The sequence below is a fragment of the Barbatula barbatula genome (assembly GCF_947034865.1).
Source record: "Barbatula barbatula genome assembly, chromosome: 15".
Classification (NCBI taxonomy): domain Eukaryota; kingdom Metazoa; phylum Chordata; class Actinopteri; order Cypriniformes; family Nemacheilidae; genus Barbatula; species Barbatula barbatula.
Window position 1 is genome coordinate 19,103,407 of NC_136778.1, and position 16,528 is coordinate 19,119,934.

Here is a 16,528-nt window from a genome sequence, read left to right on the forward strand (position 1 = left end):
CCGGGCTTGTTTGGATTTCGCTGCTGGTGGTTTGTTTGTATCACTGCACTTGCACTTTCACTTTGTTTTAATACTAGTGTATTTTATTTGTAGTTATCACTGTCATTGCTAACTTATCATGAAAACTCAATAACCCTGTAATGGTTATTTACTTGAAGATCTTAAACCAAAATTGATTTTTAACTCAACGCCGTTAGCATAGCATTAGCGTGCTAGCTTGCTTTATGTTTACACTGTTGAATATCATCTTGCCTTGCCAGCAACCTTGGTAAGTTGGAATTACTCTTCAAACCCGGTGAGTTATGGCTTCTCCTCTTATTATTGTTACTTGCAACTCATGTCAAATGTTTAGCCTTCTCTGTCAGCAGCAAGGGCTTTACATGCGATAAATGCAGGGAAATAGCTAGGCTGACAGAGAAGATCTTAGAATTCTTCTAAGATCTTAGAGTCTTGCATCCAATTTTTATAGTAAGAGTGATGCACCGACTGAGAAACCTGCCCTAGTTATGGGTGATTCTATTTTTCAGAACGTTAACATAGAGGCACCAGCCACCATAGTCAAATGTTTACTGGGAGCCAGAGCGCCTGACATCAGGTCAAATTTAGATTAGATTAGATGATTAGATTCAACTTTATTGTCATTACACATATACAAGTACAGTGTAACGAAATGTAGTTTAGGTCTAACCAGAAGTGCAGTTAGCAAGTGCAGGATATACAGTTAGAATAAATACAGAATACAATATGAGAGAATATAATACAGTGGGCATGGACTATAAAAATATTTTGCAGTAGGAATGTTCTATGAAAATATGACAGTAGGTATATACTATGAACAATATATACAGATGACTATATACTATGAACATTAATGTACAGGTGGATATGAACAGATAATAATTTAGACTAAAATGCAGTATGCAGTCTCATTGTTGTTGCTGATGAGACTATCATCTGCAAACTTGATGAAGGAGTTAGATCCGTTAACAGGCCTGCAGTCGAGTGTGAAAAGGGAGTAGAGAAAGGGGCTTAGTACGCAGCCCTGTGGTACACCAGTGTTGAGGGTGGTGGTGGTGGAGCAGATGGGGCCTAACCTAACAAGCTGAGGCCTGTTCGTCAGGAAGTCCATAATCCAGTTGCAGGTAGGGTTGTTGATGCCTAGGTTTCCAAGTTTGACGATTAGCTTTAAAGGGATGACGGTATCGAAAGCAGAACTGAAGTATACGAACAGCATACGTGCATAAGTGTGTCCTTATTGTCCAGATGTGTGAGCACAGAGTGCAGCGCCATGGACACTGCATCATCTGTGCTCCTATTGTTGCGATAGGCAAATTGGTTGGGTGTGAGTGCTACAGGGCGGTAGTCGTTCAGGCACGTCGGGTTAGAATTTTTTGGAATGGGCACAATGGAGGTGGATTTAAAACATGCTTTTGTTTCCTCTTGTGTGGCAGGAAACATGCTGGTGGAATTTAGGGAGCACTGTCTTTAAGTAAAATCTCCTGCAACAATAAATGCAGCCTCCGGGCAGTCTGTTGTTTAATGATGGCTGCATGAAGTTCTTTCATAGCAAGCTTGGCATTGGAATTCCCGTGGCAGATAAAATGGTCTACATTTAACCATGAGAAACTCAAGGTTAGCCGAGCAGTGTCTCCCGACATTAACAGAGTTTGTGCAGTTTTGTTGATGTAAATGCACAATCCACCTCCTCTTGTCTTACCGGATGTGTTGTAGCCCGCTAACTCAATAGTGTTGTCCGGTATCCCGCTGTGTAGCCATGTTTCCGTGAAGATTATGACATTGCAGTTCAAAAGTCTTTTGCTGTTGGTGATGCGGAGTCTAATCTCGTTCATTTTGTTCACTAATGATCGAACATTAGCAAGGAAAATAATGGGTAAAGAGAGCCGGTGTGGTGTTAGCTTAAGCCTAGCTCTTAGCCCTCCGTGCTTCCCCCGCCTTTGTTTACGATCTCGACACCGCCGACAAGCACTTCCGCCCGGCCGTGTAGGGTGGGTAGCATCGGATGTTCTGACGATCTCAGGGCCGAGTTGAATGTTGCTGGTACAACTTCCGGACATGTGTAAACTGATATCCAAAAGCTCCTGCCGGGTGTACGATGTAAATGCACAACTGTTCTGGACGAACAGACCCGAGATGAGCAAGAAATACACTATATAAATGCTAAAACTGGAGAGACGCTGAGCCTCGCAATGTTCACGCGCCGCCATGTTGGTCGTAAATTTAAATGTGCTGGCTAAGGCTAATCGTAAATTCTGTAAGATTGTTATTCATGTCGGCACAAATGATGTTCGACTCCGTCAATTGAAGATCACAAAATATAATATTAAAGTGGTGTGTGAGCTTGCAAGCACGATGTCAGACACTGTAATATTTCTGGCCCCCTCCCTGTTTACCGTGGTGATGAGATACATAGCAGATTATCATCACTAAATGGCTGGTTGTCTGAGTGGTGCCTGCAGAATGATATACTTTTTATAAATAACTGGAAGAGATTTGAGGGCAGACCTGACCTGTTGAAAAGTGATGGTCTCCACCCCTCCTGGGCTGGTGCTTTTCTCCTGTCTAGAAATATGGCACATAATCTTAATGCTAAAACTTGACCCACTGTGCCCAGGTCAGGAAGCAGACAGAATGGCATAACCAACGGTCTGCTTGCCGTCTCACGTTGCAGAACACACATAATACACAACATGCGATAATACTTTCTCCCAAACATCATAAAATAGAGACTGTGTCTGTCCCCCGGATTAGTAAACATAAAATAAAGCGTAAACCTCTCAAAGGTAATTTAGTTAACGTTAAACTAACTAAACATGAACATAATACAGATAATCAACTGTTACGACTCGGATTGCTAAATATTAGATCTCTCTCTAATAAAGCACTTTTTGTTAATGATATGATAACAGATCATAAAATAGACATGCTCTGTCTCACAGAAACATGGCTAAAGCCAGATGATTATATTGCGTTAAATGAGTCTGTCCCCCAAGATTATTATTATAAACACGAGCCTCGCCTAAAAGGCAGAGGGGGAGGTGTTGCTGCACTTTACCGTAACTCTTTTAGCATTTCCCAGAAGTCTTATCCTAAATACAATTCTTTTGAAGTCATGGTACTTGATGCATCAATACCTAATACTAAGGACAAAACATCTTTAAAATTTATTCTGGCTATTGTATATAGGCCTCCAGGGCACCACACAGATTTTATTAAAGAATTTGGTGGGTTCTTATCAGAACTAGTACTGTCTGCAGACAGAGTCCTTGTTGCTGGGGACTTTAACATTCATGTAGATAATGATACAGATGCTTTAGGAATGGCTTTTAAATACACTCTTAACTCCATGGGCGTTAGTCAACATGTGTCAGGACCTACTCACCTTCGTAATCATACTTTAGATTTAATTTTGTCTTACGGTATAAACGTGGTCGATGTTAAAATCCTTCAGCAGAGCGAAGACATCTCAGATCATTATCTGGTATCATGCTTGCTTCAATACCCAATGGTGGCAAATCAAACTCCAAGTTACAAATATTGTAGAACAATAACTTCGACTACAAAAGGTGCGTTTCTTGATAATTTGCCTGAATTGTCTCAAATCTCTAGCATGAGTAATAACGTTGAAGATCTTGACTTTACCATTGAAAATATTAATGCCACCTTCTCGGAAACGCTAGACATAGTTGCTCCCTTGCGCTTAAAGAAGATTAAAAATGACAGACCGACACCGTGGCAAAATGAACACACTCAGGCTCTAAAGAAAGCGGCACGAAAAATGGAGCGCAACTTTAAGGAGACTAAATTAGAGGTATTTCGTACTGCCTGGAAGGATAGTACAAAAAAATACAGGAAAGCCCTAAAAACGTCTCGATCCGCCTACATTTCATCTTTAATAGAAGAAAACCAAAATAACCCTAGGTTTTTATTTGATACAGTGGCTAAATTAACCAAAAATAAATCGTCAGCGACTTCTGATGCTGTATACCAGCATAGCATTGATGAATTTATGAACTATTTCACAAATAAAATCCAAGATATTCGGGAGAAAATTATAACTATGCAACCAGATGCGAAACCCGCTGAACATATGACTAACTACAGCACCCCTAAGGAGAAATTATGTTTATTTTCTACTATAGATCACGATGAACTATCGAAAATCATTAGATCATCTTAATCGACTACATGCATGCTAGACCCTATACCTACAAATTTTCTGAAAGAGATGCTCCCAGAAATTATAGATCCTCTACTTAGCATTATTAACTCATCTCTGACATTAGGACATGTGCCTAAAGCATATAAGGTGGCTGTTATAAGGCCCCTTGTCAAAAAACCCCATCTGGACCCTGGAGAACTAGTTAACTACAGACCTATTTCGAATCTACCTTTCTTATCTAAAGTTCTGGAAAAAGTAGTCTCAATTCAAATATGCTCCTTCCTCCAAAGGAATGAGATTAATGAAGATTTCCAGTCTGGATTTAGAGCACATCACAGTACAGAGACTGCTCTGATTAGAGTTACAAATGATCTGCTTATGGCGTCTGACCGAGGTTGTATCTCCTTATTGGTGCTGCTAGATCTTAGTGCTGCATTCGACACCATTGACCACAGCATGCTCCTACATAGACTTGAAAATGATGTCGGTATTAAGGAAATAGCTTTGAAATGGCTTAGATCTTATTTATGCGACCGTTTCCAATATGTAAAAATAAACAATGAGGTATCACGCAAATCGCACGTCCAGTACGGTGTACCACAGGGCTCAGTACTAGGGCCTATGCTCTTCGCATTATACATGTTACCCCTAGGAGATATAATAAAGCGACACGGAATAAGCTTTCACTGCTATGCTGATGATACGCAACTTTATATTTCCTCGAAGCCTCACGAAACACAGCAATTCCATCGAATAGTGGAATGCATAGTCGATATAAAAAAGTGGATGAGTAGCAATTTTTTATTACTGAACTCGGACAAAACTGAGGTGTTACTTATCAGACCAAAAACCGCCCTACGTAACAACCAAGAATACTGCTTAACTATTGATGGATGTTCCATAAAACCCTCATCTTCAGCTAAGAATCTTGGCTTTATATTCGATAGTACTCTGTCATTTGAGAACCAGGTCGCCAACACCTGTAAGATTGCGTTTTTCCATCTTAAAAATATATCTAAATTACGTCATATGCTGTCATCATCAGATGCGGAGAAGCTTATACATGCCTTTATGACATCAAGACTAGATTACTGTAATGCACTATTAGGTGGTTGCCCTGCAGGCCTATTACAAAAACTCCAACTGGTCCAAAATGCGGCAGCTCGAGTTCTTACACGTACAAAAAAGTATGAGCATATTAGCCCGGTTCTGTCAACCTTGCACTGATTACCTTTAAAGCATTGCATAAATTTTAAAATCTTGCTTATTACCTATAAAGCCTTGCATGGTTTAGCTCCTCTCTACTTGAGAGAACTTCTTACGTATTATAGTCCATCACGTGCACTACGCTCTCAGGCGTCAGGTCAGTTGGTAATACCTAGAATTTCAAAATCAAGTGCAGGCGGCAGATCCTTTTCTTATCTAGCGCCTAAACTTTGGAACAGTCTTCCCTGCAATATCCGGGAGGCGGACACACTCTGTCAGTTTAAATCTAGACTAAAGACGCATCTTTTTAATCTTGCATACACTGCATTATCATAATATATGTATTTCAAAGATCTAGGCTGCACTAGTTAGATCAACCGGAATCAGGGACACTTCCAATAACAACTGATGCATTTGTTGCATCAAAGAGTGCAGAACAGTACTCTACTCTCAGCCAGTCTTGTCTCATTGTTCCAAGGTTACAAGAGCGGAGTGGGCAGGGCGCAATCCATTCCTAGACCTGACAAATGCTGGACGAAGGAAGTGACGTCCCTACAAAACTTCAGCCACTATTAGATTATTAATGATAATTTTAAATCTAATTTTTTTTATTTTTGCCTTGTTGTGCAAGCACTGTTGAGCTTGTGCAGAGGCTGCAGTTTTTGCCAGAGGGGCACTGGAATCCCCTGGTTAGGCCTGGTTTCCCTCCGAGGTTTTTTTTCTCCTCCAATGGAGTTTTGGGTTCCTCGCCACCGTTTGCATACTGTTTTGCACTGTTTTGCCTGGCCGGGGGGGCTGCTAGAATTTGTTAGTCTTATTTAATTAACACTGCATATAGGAATTTATTGTGTGTCTGATATTTGACCTGTGTTTTGAATTCCATAACCTTTTATGTTTTACTTATAGTCATTTTTTCTTGTACAGCTGCTTTTTAACAATGAAAATTGTAAAAAGCGCTATATAAATAAAGCTGACTTGACTTGACTTCAACACTCTTTTTTTCTCTTTGAATTATTTTTAATAAATCACTATGACATTATGGCCATCTCTGTCTTTTAGTTTTGCAATTTTATTAATAAAAGAATGAATAACATCATAAAATATTATTTTGGGCCTAGGTTAATGACCTGAGATACAATTATTATAAGAAAGTTCATCATTATCATGAGATACTAAGTCATAATGACCCTTGCGGAATCGGGCTTCAATACTTTTAGCCTTTTCAGGGCAGTCTAGATGTGTTTTCTCCAAGATTCGCTTATTATGGGTTTGTGCAATTTCCTATTCCCAGCTTTTAGATTTATATTGTCACCTTGAAATTATAAGGTATGTATTCTGAGCAGTTTTGGTATAACGAGCTTCAATATTTTGGCATAATTTTTTTAACTCTGTAGATAAAACCTTTTAGTTTTTTAAAAGAATGTCCCAAAATGTACACAATGTGACATAATGTAAACAATATGTGAAAAACTCGATTTTGACAAAAATGTCAGAAAGAGCCTATAATTCCAAGGCGACAATACATAAGTAATGACAGGTCATTCCATTTACCAGTAAGGTCTTAATTGTGTTTTAAATTACTTCATTTAAATGCGAACTGCATATATATTGTTTAATAACATCCATAATAACAAATTTATTTTTGTGAAATGTAACATCTGAAATTAAAATTTAAACAAAAAGTTGTCCTATATGACTTCTTTAAGGAGAACTAATAGGAGGTGAAATTGCAAAACACACACAAACACACCTCCTCCACTGATATCATGTCACATTGGAGCCCCATTGTTTGTGTCATGTCAAAGAAGAATCTTAGGTCCCTGCTGAATTTCAAATTGACTTGTCAGGAGAATTTAGCTTATACATTTTTTATGCACTGTACAGTCATCTTGACAGTTGAGTTTCAGACTTCTATGTCAATTCTAGTCTGTCAATAGAGAGAAATACTGGATTGAGGTTACTGACTGCAGTGTTCAGCACTTTTTCTGACCTTGGCCAAAGGCCGCTGTGGCTTCTGCAGAGACCTCTGCATGGCAAGAGCTGTTAAATGATGCTGCACACAGGAAACTTGCCCAAGACAAAGCTGCTGTCGCTGTTAAGGCACCCGATTTGAGCACCGTTTCTAAACCAGCAAAAGCGTTCATGCAGGCATTGTAACCAACTGACAACATATTGATTTATAGAGAATGATGACAAGACTCAATGCCTTAAAAATTTTTTTGAATGTCCCTTCTTTGCGGATGCATCAAGGTATAATTTTGAATTTTAATAAGAGCGACTGTGCTATGATACTTCAAGCAGGGATTTTCCAAAAGCAACGAAATGCAATCATGAATTCCACAATTTATTTCATGATTATTATCATCTCTATTATCAGCTCCTCAAAGATTCTTTGTCACACAATAATGTACTTCAAAATAAATAACATACTTTGAATGAAGGTAAATATAGTATGTATGAATGTTTGTTCACCCTTACCTTCCCAAACACCTACATTAAAGGCTTGGAGCAGTCCATGAAAATAGTTCGTAGAATTCAAATCTCCCGTAAGGATAACAATATTTCTTAGTATATATGTACATGTATGGCACTTGAATACATAAAAGCAATAAATAATTTTCCGACAATTGAAAGCAATGGGCGCTTTGGTGTACTGTAGCTATGAAAAAAAGAAAGAAAGAAAGAAAGAAAGAAAGAAAGAAAGAAAGATTTGATTAAGATAAGATTTAGACGTTGCCGCATTCGCCGTTCATCGACTACTGGTGTGCAAATATGTTTATTTGCAACGGACCGATAACTTCCGTTAAGGTTGGTGGTGCAAGCACACTTTAAATCATTAAAGATTTCATCTTAACTACGCCACATGAATAAATCAATACGGGTAAATATATCGTAAATATATCATAAAACTGTTTGGTCAAATACGGAAATTTTCACATGAGCTAAACCATAGACGAATGAAAATAAAACATGGCAAACCTTTAAAAAATAAAACGAAATAAAAACACCTTTACAACATGGGTTCGAATGGTGGATTATTTAAATCAACATTTAGTTCAAATTTATAATAATAAATTGCAAACGTCTCGAACCGAAATATAATATAAATATAAATAAAGTCGCATAACGTTCCCTTCAGTAGCCTGGTGGATAACAAACAAACATTTGGTCTGTTTGTTCTAGTTGTCCGTACAGATAAACAAAATACATCTACCCACATATTAAACAGGTGAGATTTATAATATAAATTTGTATATATTCTAATAAACTAAAGGGATTTTTAGACATAGGCAGAGTCACTTGACTGGGTCCGACCGAAGTTCGGCATGCTCATCCTCGGCAAGTCTTTATTTCTAATCTCATATATGGACTTTCTCCTTGCCTGCACCCCCCTTACCGCCGTTTTAATTTTCCTCCAGCCCAGGTGGTTGAGCTCCGCTAGGTTAAACACCACACAAATTCCACTGACTGCAAACATAAAGACAAGGAACACAGTTTTCTCTGTGGGTCTGGAAACGTAGCACTCAACGTCTTTGATGCAAGGGTATCGATCGCACTCATACACCGCTGGCACGTTGAATCCGTACAAGAAATACTGACCGACCAAGAAGCCAATCTCCAGAGCGTTCCTGAAAACCACCTGAATTATGTAAAACCTTGAGATGCCCTCTTGTCTTCTCATTTTAGATTTTATGGTTCTCATCGTTGAATTTGGGATCTCTTTCACTTCCAAACAGTCTGGCTCGGATTCTTTGGTAGAGTTTTCCGTGTTCTGAAGTACTCCGTTCACGATGGTGTTTTTGATCTTTTTGCTATCGTCTCGTTTCATTGAATCGGGATATTTATCTAAAGAGAGGTAGACTGTAGAGTATCTCCGCTCCTTCTGTTTGGCGGACTGATGCACCGAGTATGTGATGAAGCAAAGACTCGGGGTACACACCATGATAATCTGGAACACCCAGTATCTGATGTGAGATATAGGGAATGCTTTGTCATAACATGCTTGGTTACAGCCCGGTTGTAATGTATTACACACAAACATGGACTGCTCGTCGTCGTACACCGTCTCGCCTACTATCGCAACGATTAGGATCCGGAATATCACCACCACTGTCAGTAGGATCCTAAACATGAACAAATAAACATTTAGTGTACGTTCTTATATTAACACAATAGCAAAGCTACATCTTAACAATTAAAACGATATGAAACACGTCCAGCCCCAAGATAAACCCGGGGAGCTGTCCAGTGCTGAAACTCTCTCCCATCTATTTAACGCTTTTAGTAGAGAACAAACAATACATACGACCTGACACGATCAAAAACCTAACAATGGCATAACTAGCCTTGTTCAAAACGTTTAACAACAATGATAGCAGAAGTATAGTAATTCTTCTAACACTGCCCTTTGCAACGTCAATAATCGGATCCAATTTTTATTCGTGCTTATTTATCAGTGTCACTGCATGACCTTAGTCTTATTATGCACCAACCAATCAATAATAAAATAACTTTTTTTCTCACCTGCCGATCATAGTAGAATGCTGCTGGACAGCCGCCTCCAGGAGACGCTCGAGAATTGTCCATTCCCCCATAATTGTTCATTCGGAGACTATAAAACACTGCAAATCGTGAAAAATCAAATGCTACAGTTATTTAGTTCTAAATGCTAGTGAAGTATCTGGCGAATGCCTTGGTTAAGTAGCCGCTGTCGCTCATCCCTCGCTTCGAGCTGCGGTTGTCGACCCTCGAGCGAGTCTGATATCCTGATTAGTCTAAAGCCCTCATGTTTTCTTTCTCGCAAGCAGTACGATAGGTCGCCCTGAGCCTAAAGGGGAGTATAATGTTTGGCTCGTACTAATCCCGCTTAAAGTAGGAAATCCTCCCTACGTCACGTGCACGCAGGTTGTTGGGGAGAGATCTGAACAGCAGGATTTCTCCGTTTCACTATTCTTTGAATATACCAGAGATGCACCGATTAATCAGTAAAACATCATTGGTTGATAAACCAATATCAAAGGCGATACACATACAGAGTTTAGAGAGTGTTACGTGCAGGTTTTTAGTGAAGGTTATGACAAAGACCTTCGGTTTTAATAAATAATGTTGCAAACATTTATTAAAATGGCTATTATGTGGAGAATTGTAATAAGGAGTTGCTTTGTTTGTTTAAAGAAAACGAAGCACTTTAACCCTACACACTCTCATTCCAGTGATGAAGATGTAAAGGCTTATTTATGATAATGCCCGTGGTGAATTACAGTGGGAGCACAGTGAGTAATCTCTTTAGGACTACCCACATGTATCATGAGATAAAATGAGTGACATGGGATATCCCTCCCTGAATGGCGTTACTGTATAAGATAATTAATATAAAATGATTGAATGTAAAATAAAACATAATTAATAACATACAATAACAGTCTGTAAAACACAATATTGCTGAATAGCGGCATGAACATATTTTTAGTTTAAACTCAACATAAATAAACAATATTGTAGTCATAAAGAGGGCATGTTGATATGGATGCTCAGGTCTTCTCTGATCTTGTTTGCCTAGAGCGCAGAAATGTATATAATGGGTTTTAACTGTATATGAATCCATCACAGAAAGCTGTTATGGGAGACTGTGTATCGCATTCATAGTGTTAGATACTGGGATTTTTCTAGTAAATAATAAGAATTTAATTAAAAATGTTTAATTTAACTAAACAAACATGGTTTTGGTCAAAAATGATTGGCCGGAAACCGAAAAATATTCACCTACAAATGTATTTCTAAACTATTAGATAACTACAAACAAATTGCACTTTAAACATACTGTACAAAATATAGATTTCAAAATTTCTGTCTGCATGCAGTTCAGTTTGAAACATTTTCCATGATCAGCAATGTAATGTGGATACTGTATCATGATATTTAGAAGCACTTTCAATGGGCGATGGGTGGTCCAGCCTTATTGTATTCCTGTTTGCTAATCCACATCTGCTGAAAGGTTGACAGGAAAGCCAGGATAGAGCCACCAATCCATACAGAGTACTTAAGCTCTGGAGGGGCAATGGTCTTTTAGAAAGAAGACATGTATTTGTTCTATTTAAAATAAACTGTATAATTGTAACACTACACAAGGGCTGAAGGACGATGCCACACACAATGAGGATTTAATGCAAGTGCACAGGAGAACAAACGACAGGTAAGATCCACAGGTTAAAGGGGTCATATGGCACGAGTATTCGATCTTAAAGCGAATGCTCACCCAGACCTGGCCTGAAACGCCTTGTGTAACCACACCCCACCAATGTACGTCATTTTGTGGTATGACTAGGGAGCACTGTCTGTTCCTCTTGCAACTATTCTCCCAGCCACTGGGCGGCACCCCACCGGCTGTGAACGCTTTAGTTATTACTGCTCATGAAGTTCATGTAATTCACTTAAATGTCTTATATTTTATTCAGTATCTAAAGTACCCAGAAAAACCATAATATTTAGAGTGATCATAACCCTTGATGACATCAGAAGAGTTTGAGTTGAAAGCCTCCCAGAAACTTTAGATGAGCTGGTCAACATTCTTCTGCAAGAACTGTCAGAGATTTTGCCTTATATTTTATTTTTGGCCACTAGAGGTCCCCCTAGGACTCATGTCTACACAAGTAAACTGTGTTATTGTTTTCACCTGTGTCTCATTTTGTGCTATGTATTTAAGCTGGTCTCATACTCTCCATCCTTGCTTGGTTATTGTTGTTCTTGAGCCTGTGACTGCCATAAGGCTGCTATTGTCCCAAGGAACTTTATTTTGTGGTTTTTTGGATTATTCCAGAATTAAAATTTTGATGTTATTGGAACCTGTTTTTGTGAGTAACATGATGAAAGTCTTTTTGCAAATAAACTTATTTTTTTCTATGTGAGCGTCTGACTGTTGGGTTCATAACCCTCCTGTGGTTCAGTGGTGAAATCTAGGACTTTCACGCCAAAGACCCGAGTTCAAATCCTGGTTCTGACAAACTAGGCTTGCAAGGTGATTTTTATTCTGCAGTTTAAAGACCCAGAATTTCTAAATGAGCTTTGCAATTTGTCCAACATGTCAGACTTATTTCAAGGGAGAGCAACTCTTAAAGTTATACAGAAGGGTGCTGTGGTGACAACCAGTGATAATCAAATCTCAGACTCCTCCATTGACACTTGCCTCACATACTCAAATATGTCCGGATCCATTTCCTGTGTCCTCTTTCTCGTCCAGCACTGCAACAACTGCAGCTCAAGCAAGGGAATGATGCATACAAAATGGGTCTCTTTTGAACATCACCTGAGAGATGAAAAGTGACATTCTTGATAAGCTGACAGAAGCCATCTATACTATTAAAGCATACCTGAACAACAACGCATATAACGAAAGCCTTAGTAGAAAAACACCCATGTTTTTGTAAATGTTAATTACTGTGAACGTCTTATTCAGTGGATAAAACCAGTGTAACAAAGAAGGCCAGGAAGTCTGAAGTAAATTTTCTTCCAAACTTACCAAAAGCTTTGACACTCTTGATTTTGACAGATGTGCCTAAGAGAATGAGATGTAGAAAAAGAAAGTGGCTTGGAAGAAAGCTCATGCGCTTATGGACAACACATTTTCATTAAGGCGAAAAGAAGTAACCTCAGAGGTGCCCTTGGTTAAAGATGTGAAGAAGAGGTGGCCAGCCTTATTCACACAGAGACAGTCAAGTATACTAACCTAAAGCATGAATTACCATTACCATGTAAAGTTAGTCAATGATCAAGATTTTAGTAACACCAGTGTGAGCAGTAATCTTCAATGGTATTTTGCACATATTCTGAAAACAGTGACAGTAAAAAATCAGAGTGCAGTCTGAACGTATGTTTTGTGTTTGATTAGGTTGAATTTCGATGCCTAATGGCTAAAGACCTTGGGAATGCCTTTTTTGATGGCCTCGACGAGTACCTTTTTGCAGTTGTATCGAGAGAGATGCTCAGGCGATGGAGCGCTCAAATGCCTTGTTGAGTCTCTCGATGCAAATTAAATTCTGACTGCTCCACTGCAACACAACCAAACTTCAACGCCCTGAAAGTGAGTAAAGACATTGCTGAAATAGTCCATGTCACTCCAATGGTTTAGGTTAAATTACATAATGCAACAACGATTCAAACAAAAACACAGACTATATTCAACTTTAATCCTAACTTCCGTGTTAGTTTCCAATGCGCATTCACAAGACCACAAAGACGCATGTTTGCCAGCACCACATGCATACAGTGCATGTGTACACCACATTGTGCAGTGTTGACCCCAGATGCTCTTGTGAATGCACAATAGAAAACTTTGGAAGTCAGGAAATTGTTGAATATAGTTGGTATTTTATTTGTTTGCACACAAAAAGTATCCTTCTGACTTTATATAACTAAAGCTGAACCATTGGAATGACATTGACTACTTAAACAATATTCTGATTTTAAAACGATTAAGACTATACTCTGTTTTAGAATGTACCTTGTAAATAGAGCTTTTTGATTACCTTAATCCGTCTAAAATCATAATCGAAGTAAACAAAAAATCTAATTAAGACAGGTGGAGTATTCCTATTTAAGTTACATTATCGAAGAGCAGTAAAGACATGAACACACCTTAATCACATCATTACCGGCGTGTAGTACTTCGCGAAACGAAACACAAATGGCAGTGGTCAACCATTTGGCAGCCAACAAAAGAGCATCGCTTCAAAGCTTGTTTTCCGAAAAAGAAACGAGGTTAATATTAACAATTCTCAAATAATTTATATTATGAAGTGCCTGATGGCCTTAAGAGCAGGAATGGAGTTCTGAGGGGAACATTGGATATTGTCACATTGAGACGTAAAATGACGTATGCTGTATAATGACGTATAATGGATCTATGTACTATAACATGTAAAATGGGAACATGAAAGGTATATACTTAAAGCAACTCATGTAAACACCTCAAGCATAAAATTGTCTTACTAAGAATAAGGCATTTAAATTGTACAGTTACAATTACAACAGGGATTAAAATTTTGTGTCACCTTTTTCCTACAAGCTATTATTATTAACTTTTTTAAATCAACAATTTTAAACAATATTAAATAATCTATTTTATCTAAATTCTAATCTGTAAGGAAGAAAAGTGAAAATTCAATTTCTCAGTCCTTTTAGATTTTACATTGCATGTTAAGGTTATTGTGCTTTATTGCAGAACTCAAACAAACAAATTTGAGTCTGAAAGCCAATATTTATTATCAAATATAGACATGATATAAGTGAAACTGTATATTTAAAAAAAAAATGTCTCAGAGTGTTCACACCAAATGCAGTAAATGGCGCTATTTGCGTGTAGTTGGACTCTTGAACATTTTGAGTTTACTCGCATCATTCGTGCGTGAAATGCGCTTCATTACAGACGCAAATTCACGTCATGGGAGGGGCTTCTGGGTCTCGCTCACGGCCCTACTAGAGCAAGCTCCTGATTGGTTAACGCGGCGCGAATTTTCGCCAAAGTTCAGATTTTAAAATTTGCACGAATTGAACGTTCGCGTGATTCGCGCAAATTGAAAAATCTGAACTTTGGCGAATATTCGCACCACGTCTTTGCATTGACTTAACATGTAAATCACTTACGCTTAACGCTTCATTCGCATTTGGTGTGAACCCACTATAAGGCATTGTTCAGAGGGCCGGTCCAAATCTGTGGGCGGGCCACATTCAGCCCGCGGGCCGTAGTTTGGGGACCCGTGCTCTAATTTCTTCAAAATTGTGAGGTATGTGAATTTCTCATTGGCTTTACTTGTTTACACAAACATACTCTAAAGTGATATGCGTATTACAGAAATGTTGGCAATTTTCTATTTTGTGTTTAAAATGCAGTTATTTGCTTGTCTTTTGCAGTTGCTGCAGTTCCTTGAACTTAAGATAATCGCCACTTTTGACCTTAAAGTGATAGTTCACCCCAAAAATTTTTTATTTGTTTATTTACTCATCCCCAGGCCATCTCCTGGCAACGCAAACCCTCATATGTGGGTTGTCGTACTCTTTAGCCAATCAGATTCAAGCTTACCATTCAACCAATCACAACCCGGTGAGGGCGCAGGACTCAAGGAAAACGGCTATGCGCACCTTAGGAGCAGTTTGGCTCAAATAGAACGGAAATTACGCATCACCCTCACCGCACGTTAATCACATCAAGCATGGAAGACGAAGAGCGAAATGCACTTGTAAGTTAGCAGTGACATTTCGATTATAATGAAATTATATGCATCGAAGTCAAGGAAAAAAATTCTACCTTCATATCAAAATTATTTTAACTGTTCTTAAAGATAAATGCTTTTCCAATGTGAGAGAATCCGCACTCTGCGATCATCGCTTGAGCCGTCCATTTTAACTTTATTACTGACAGCTGTCACAAATAAGATATAAAACTTACAGTTTTTTGTTGTTGTTTAAAATGTTTTTTCAGACAAGATTATATAACATACTGACTGTACACTAAAATACATTATTTTAAATAATTTAGGAATCTCTCAAGCAGTATATTCTTCAGCGACTTTATGAACGTGTAGTCCACGTCTTGGAGAGACAGCCACTGAACATTGAGTAATTACATTTTGTTTGCTGACAAGAACAAGTATTTATTAATGCCCTGTCAGAAATAATTCATGTGTCAGAGGATGTAATGGTAGCCTTTACAAATCTAATCAACCTCATACAGTCTCAGATGGATATGGAGGAGGTATCAGTCACAGTGGAGCTGGATCTGGGCCATGGACGTGGACGTCCAAAATGTTTCATTTCAATTGCCCATCTTACCCAACTGCTTTAACTTGGGTTGCCAGTCAACTCTATTGCCAATCTCCTTGGTGTCTCTCGTGCAACACTGTTCAGGAGGATAAGTGAAAATAATTTATCTGTTTGAGATTTGTGCTGCAGTACGTGCACAGATGAAGAGATCGATGCCCTTGTCACAGAGATCAAGAACTCCATGCCAGATGCAGGGTATCGTATGGTTCGAGGGGCTCTACTGGTACAGGGGCACCGCGTACAGTGGGGTAGGTAAGTACATGGTGTACATAGACACCAACAATAAACTCATCAGGTATGTTTTCAAGTCATACCGAAGGTCTCCAT

General features: G+C 38.6%; 1 protein-coding gene across 1 annotated transcript; it reads right to left on the bottom strand.

The window, feature by feature from the left end:
* Positions 1-7,607: 7,607 nt before the first annotated feature.
* gjd2b (gap junction protein delta 2b) lies at positions 7,608-10,181 on the bottom strand. The gene is made up of 2 exons (XM_079475297.1): positions 9,911-10,181; positions 7,608-9,510 (listed from the first exon to the last, which is right to left on the bottom strand). The coding sequence occupies exons 1-2, from the start codon at positions 9,979-9,981 to the stop codon at positions 8,667-8,669; spliced, it is 915 nt and encodes a 304-aa protein (XP_079331423.1). The 5' UTR covers positions 9,982-10,181; the 3' UTR covers positions 7,608-8,666.
* Positions 10,182-16,528: the final 6,347 nt, after the last annotated feature.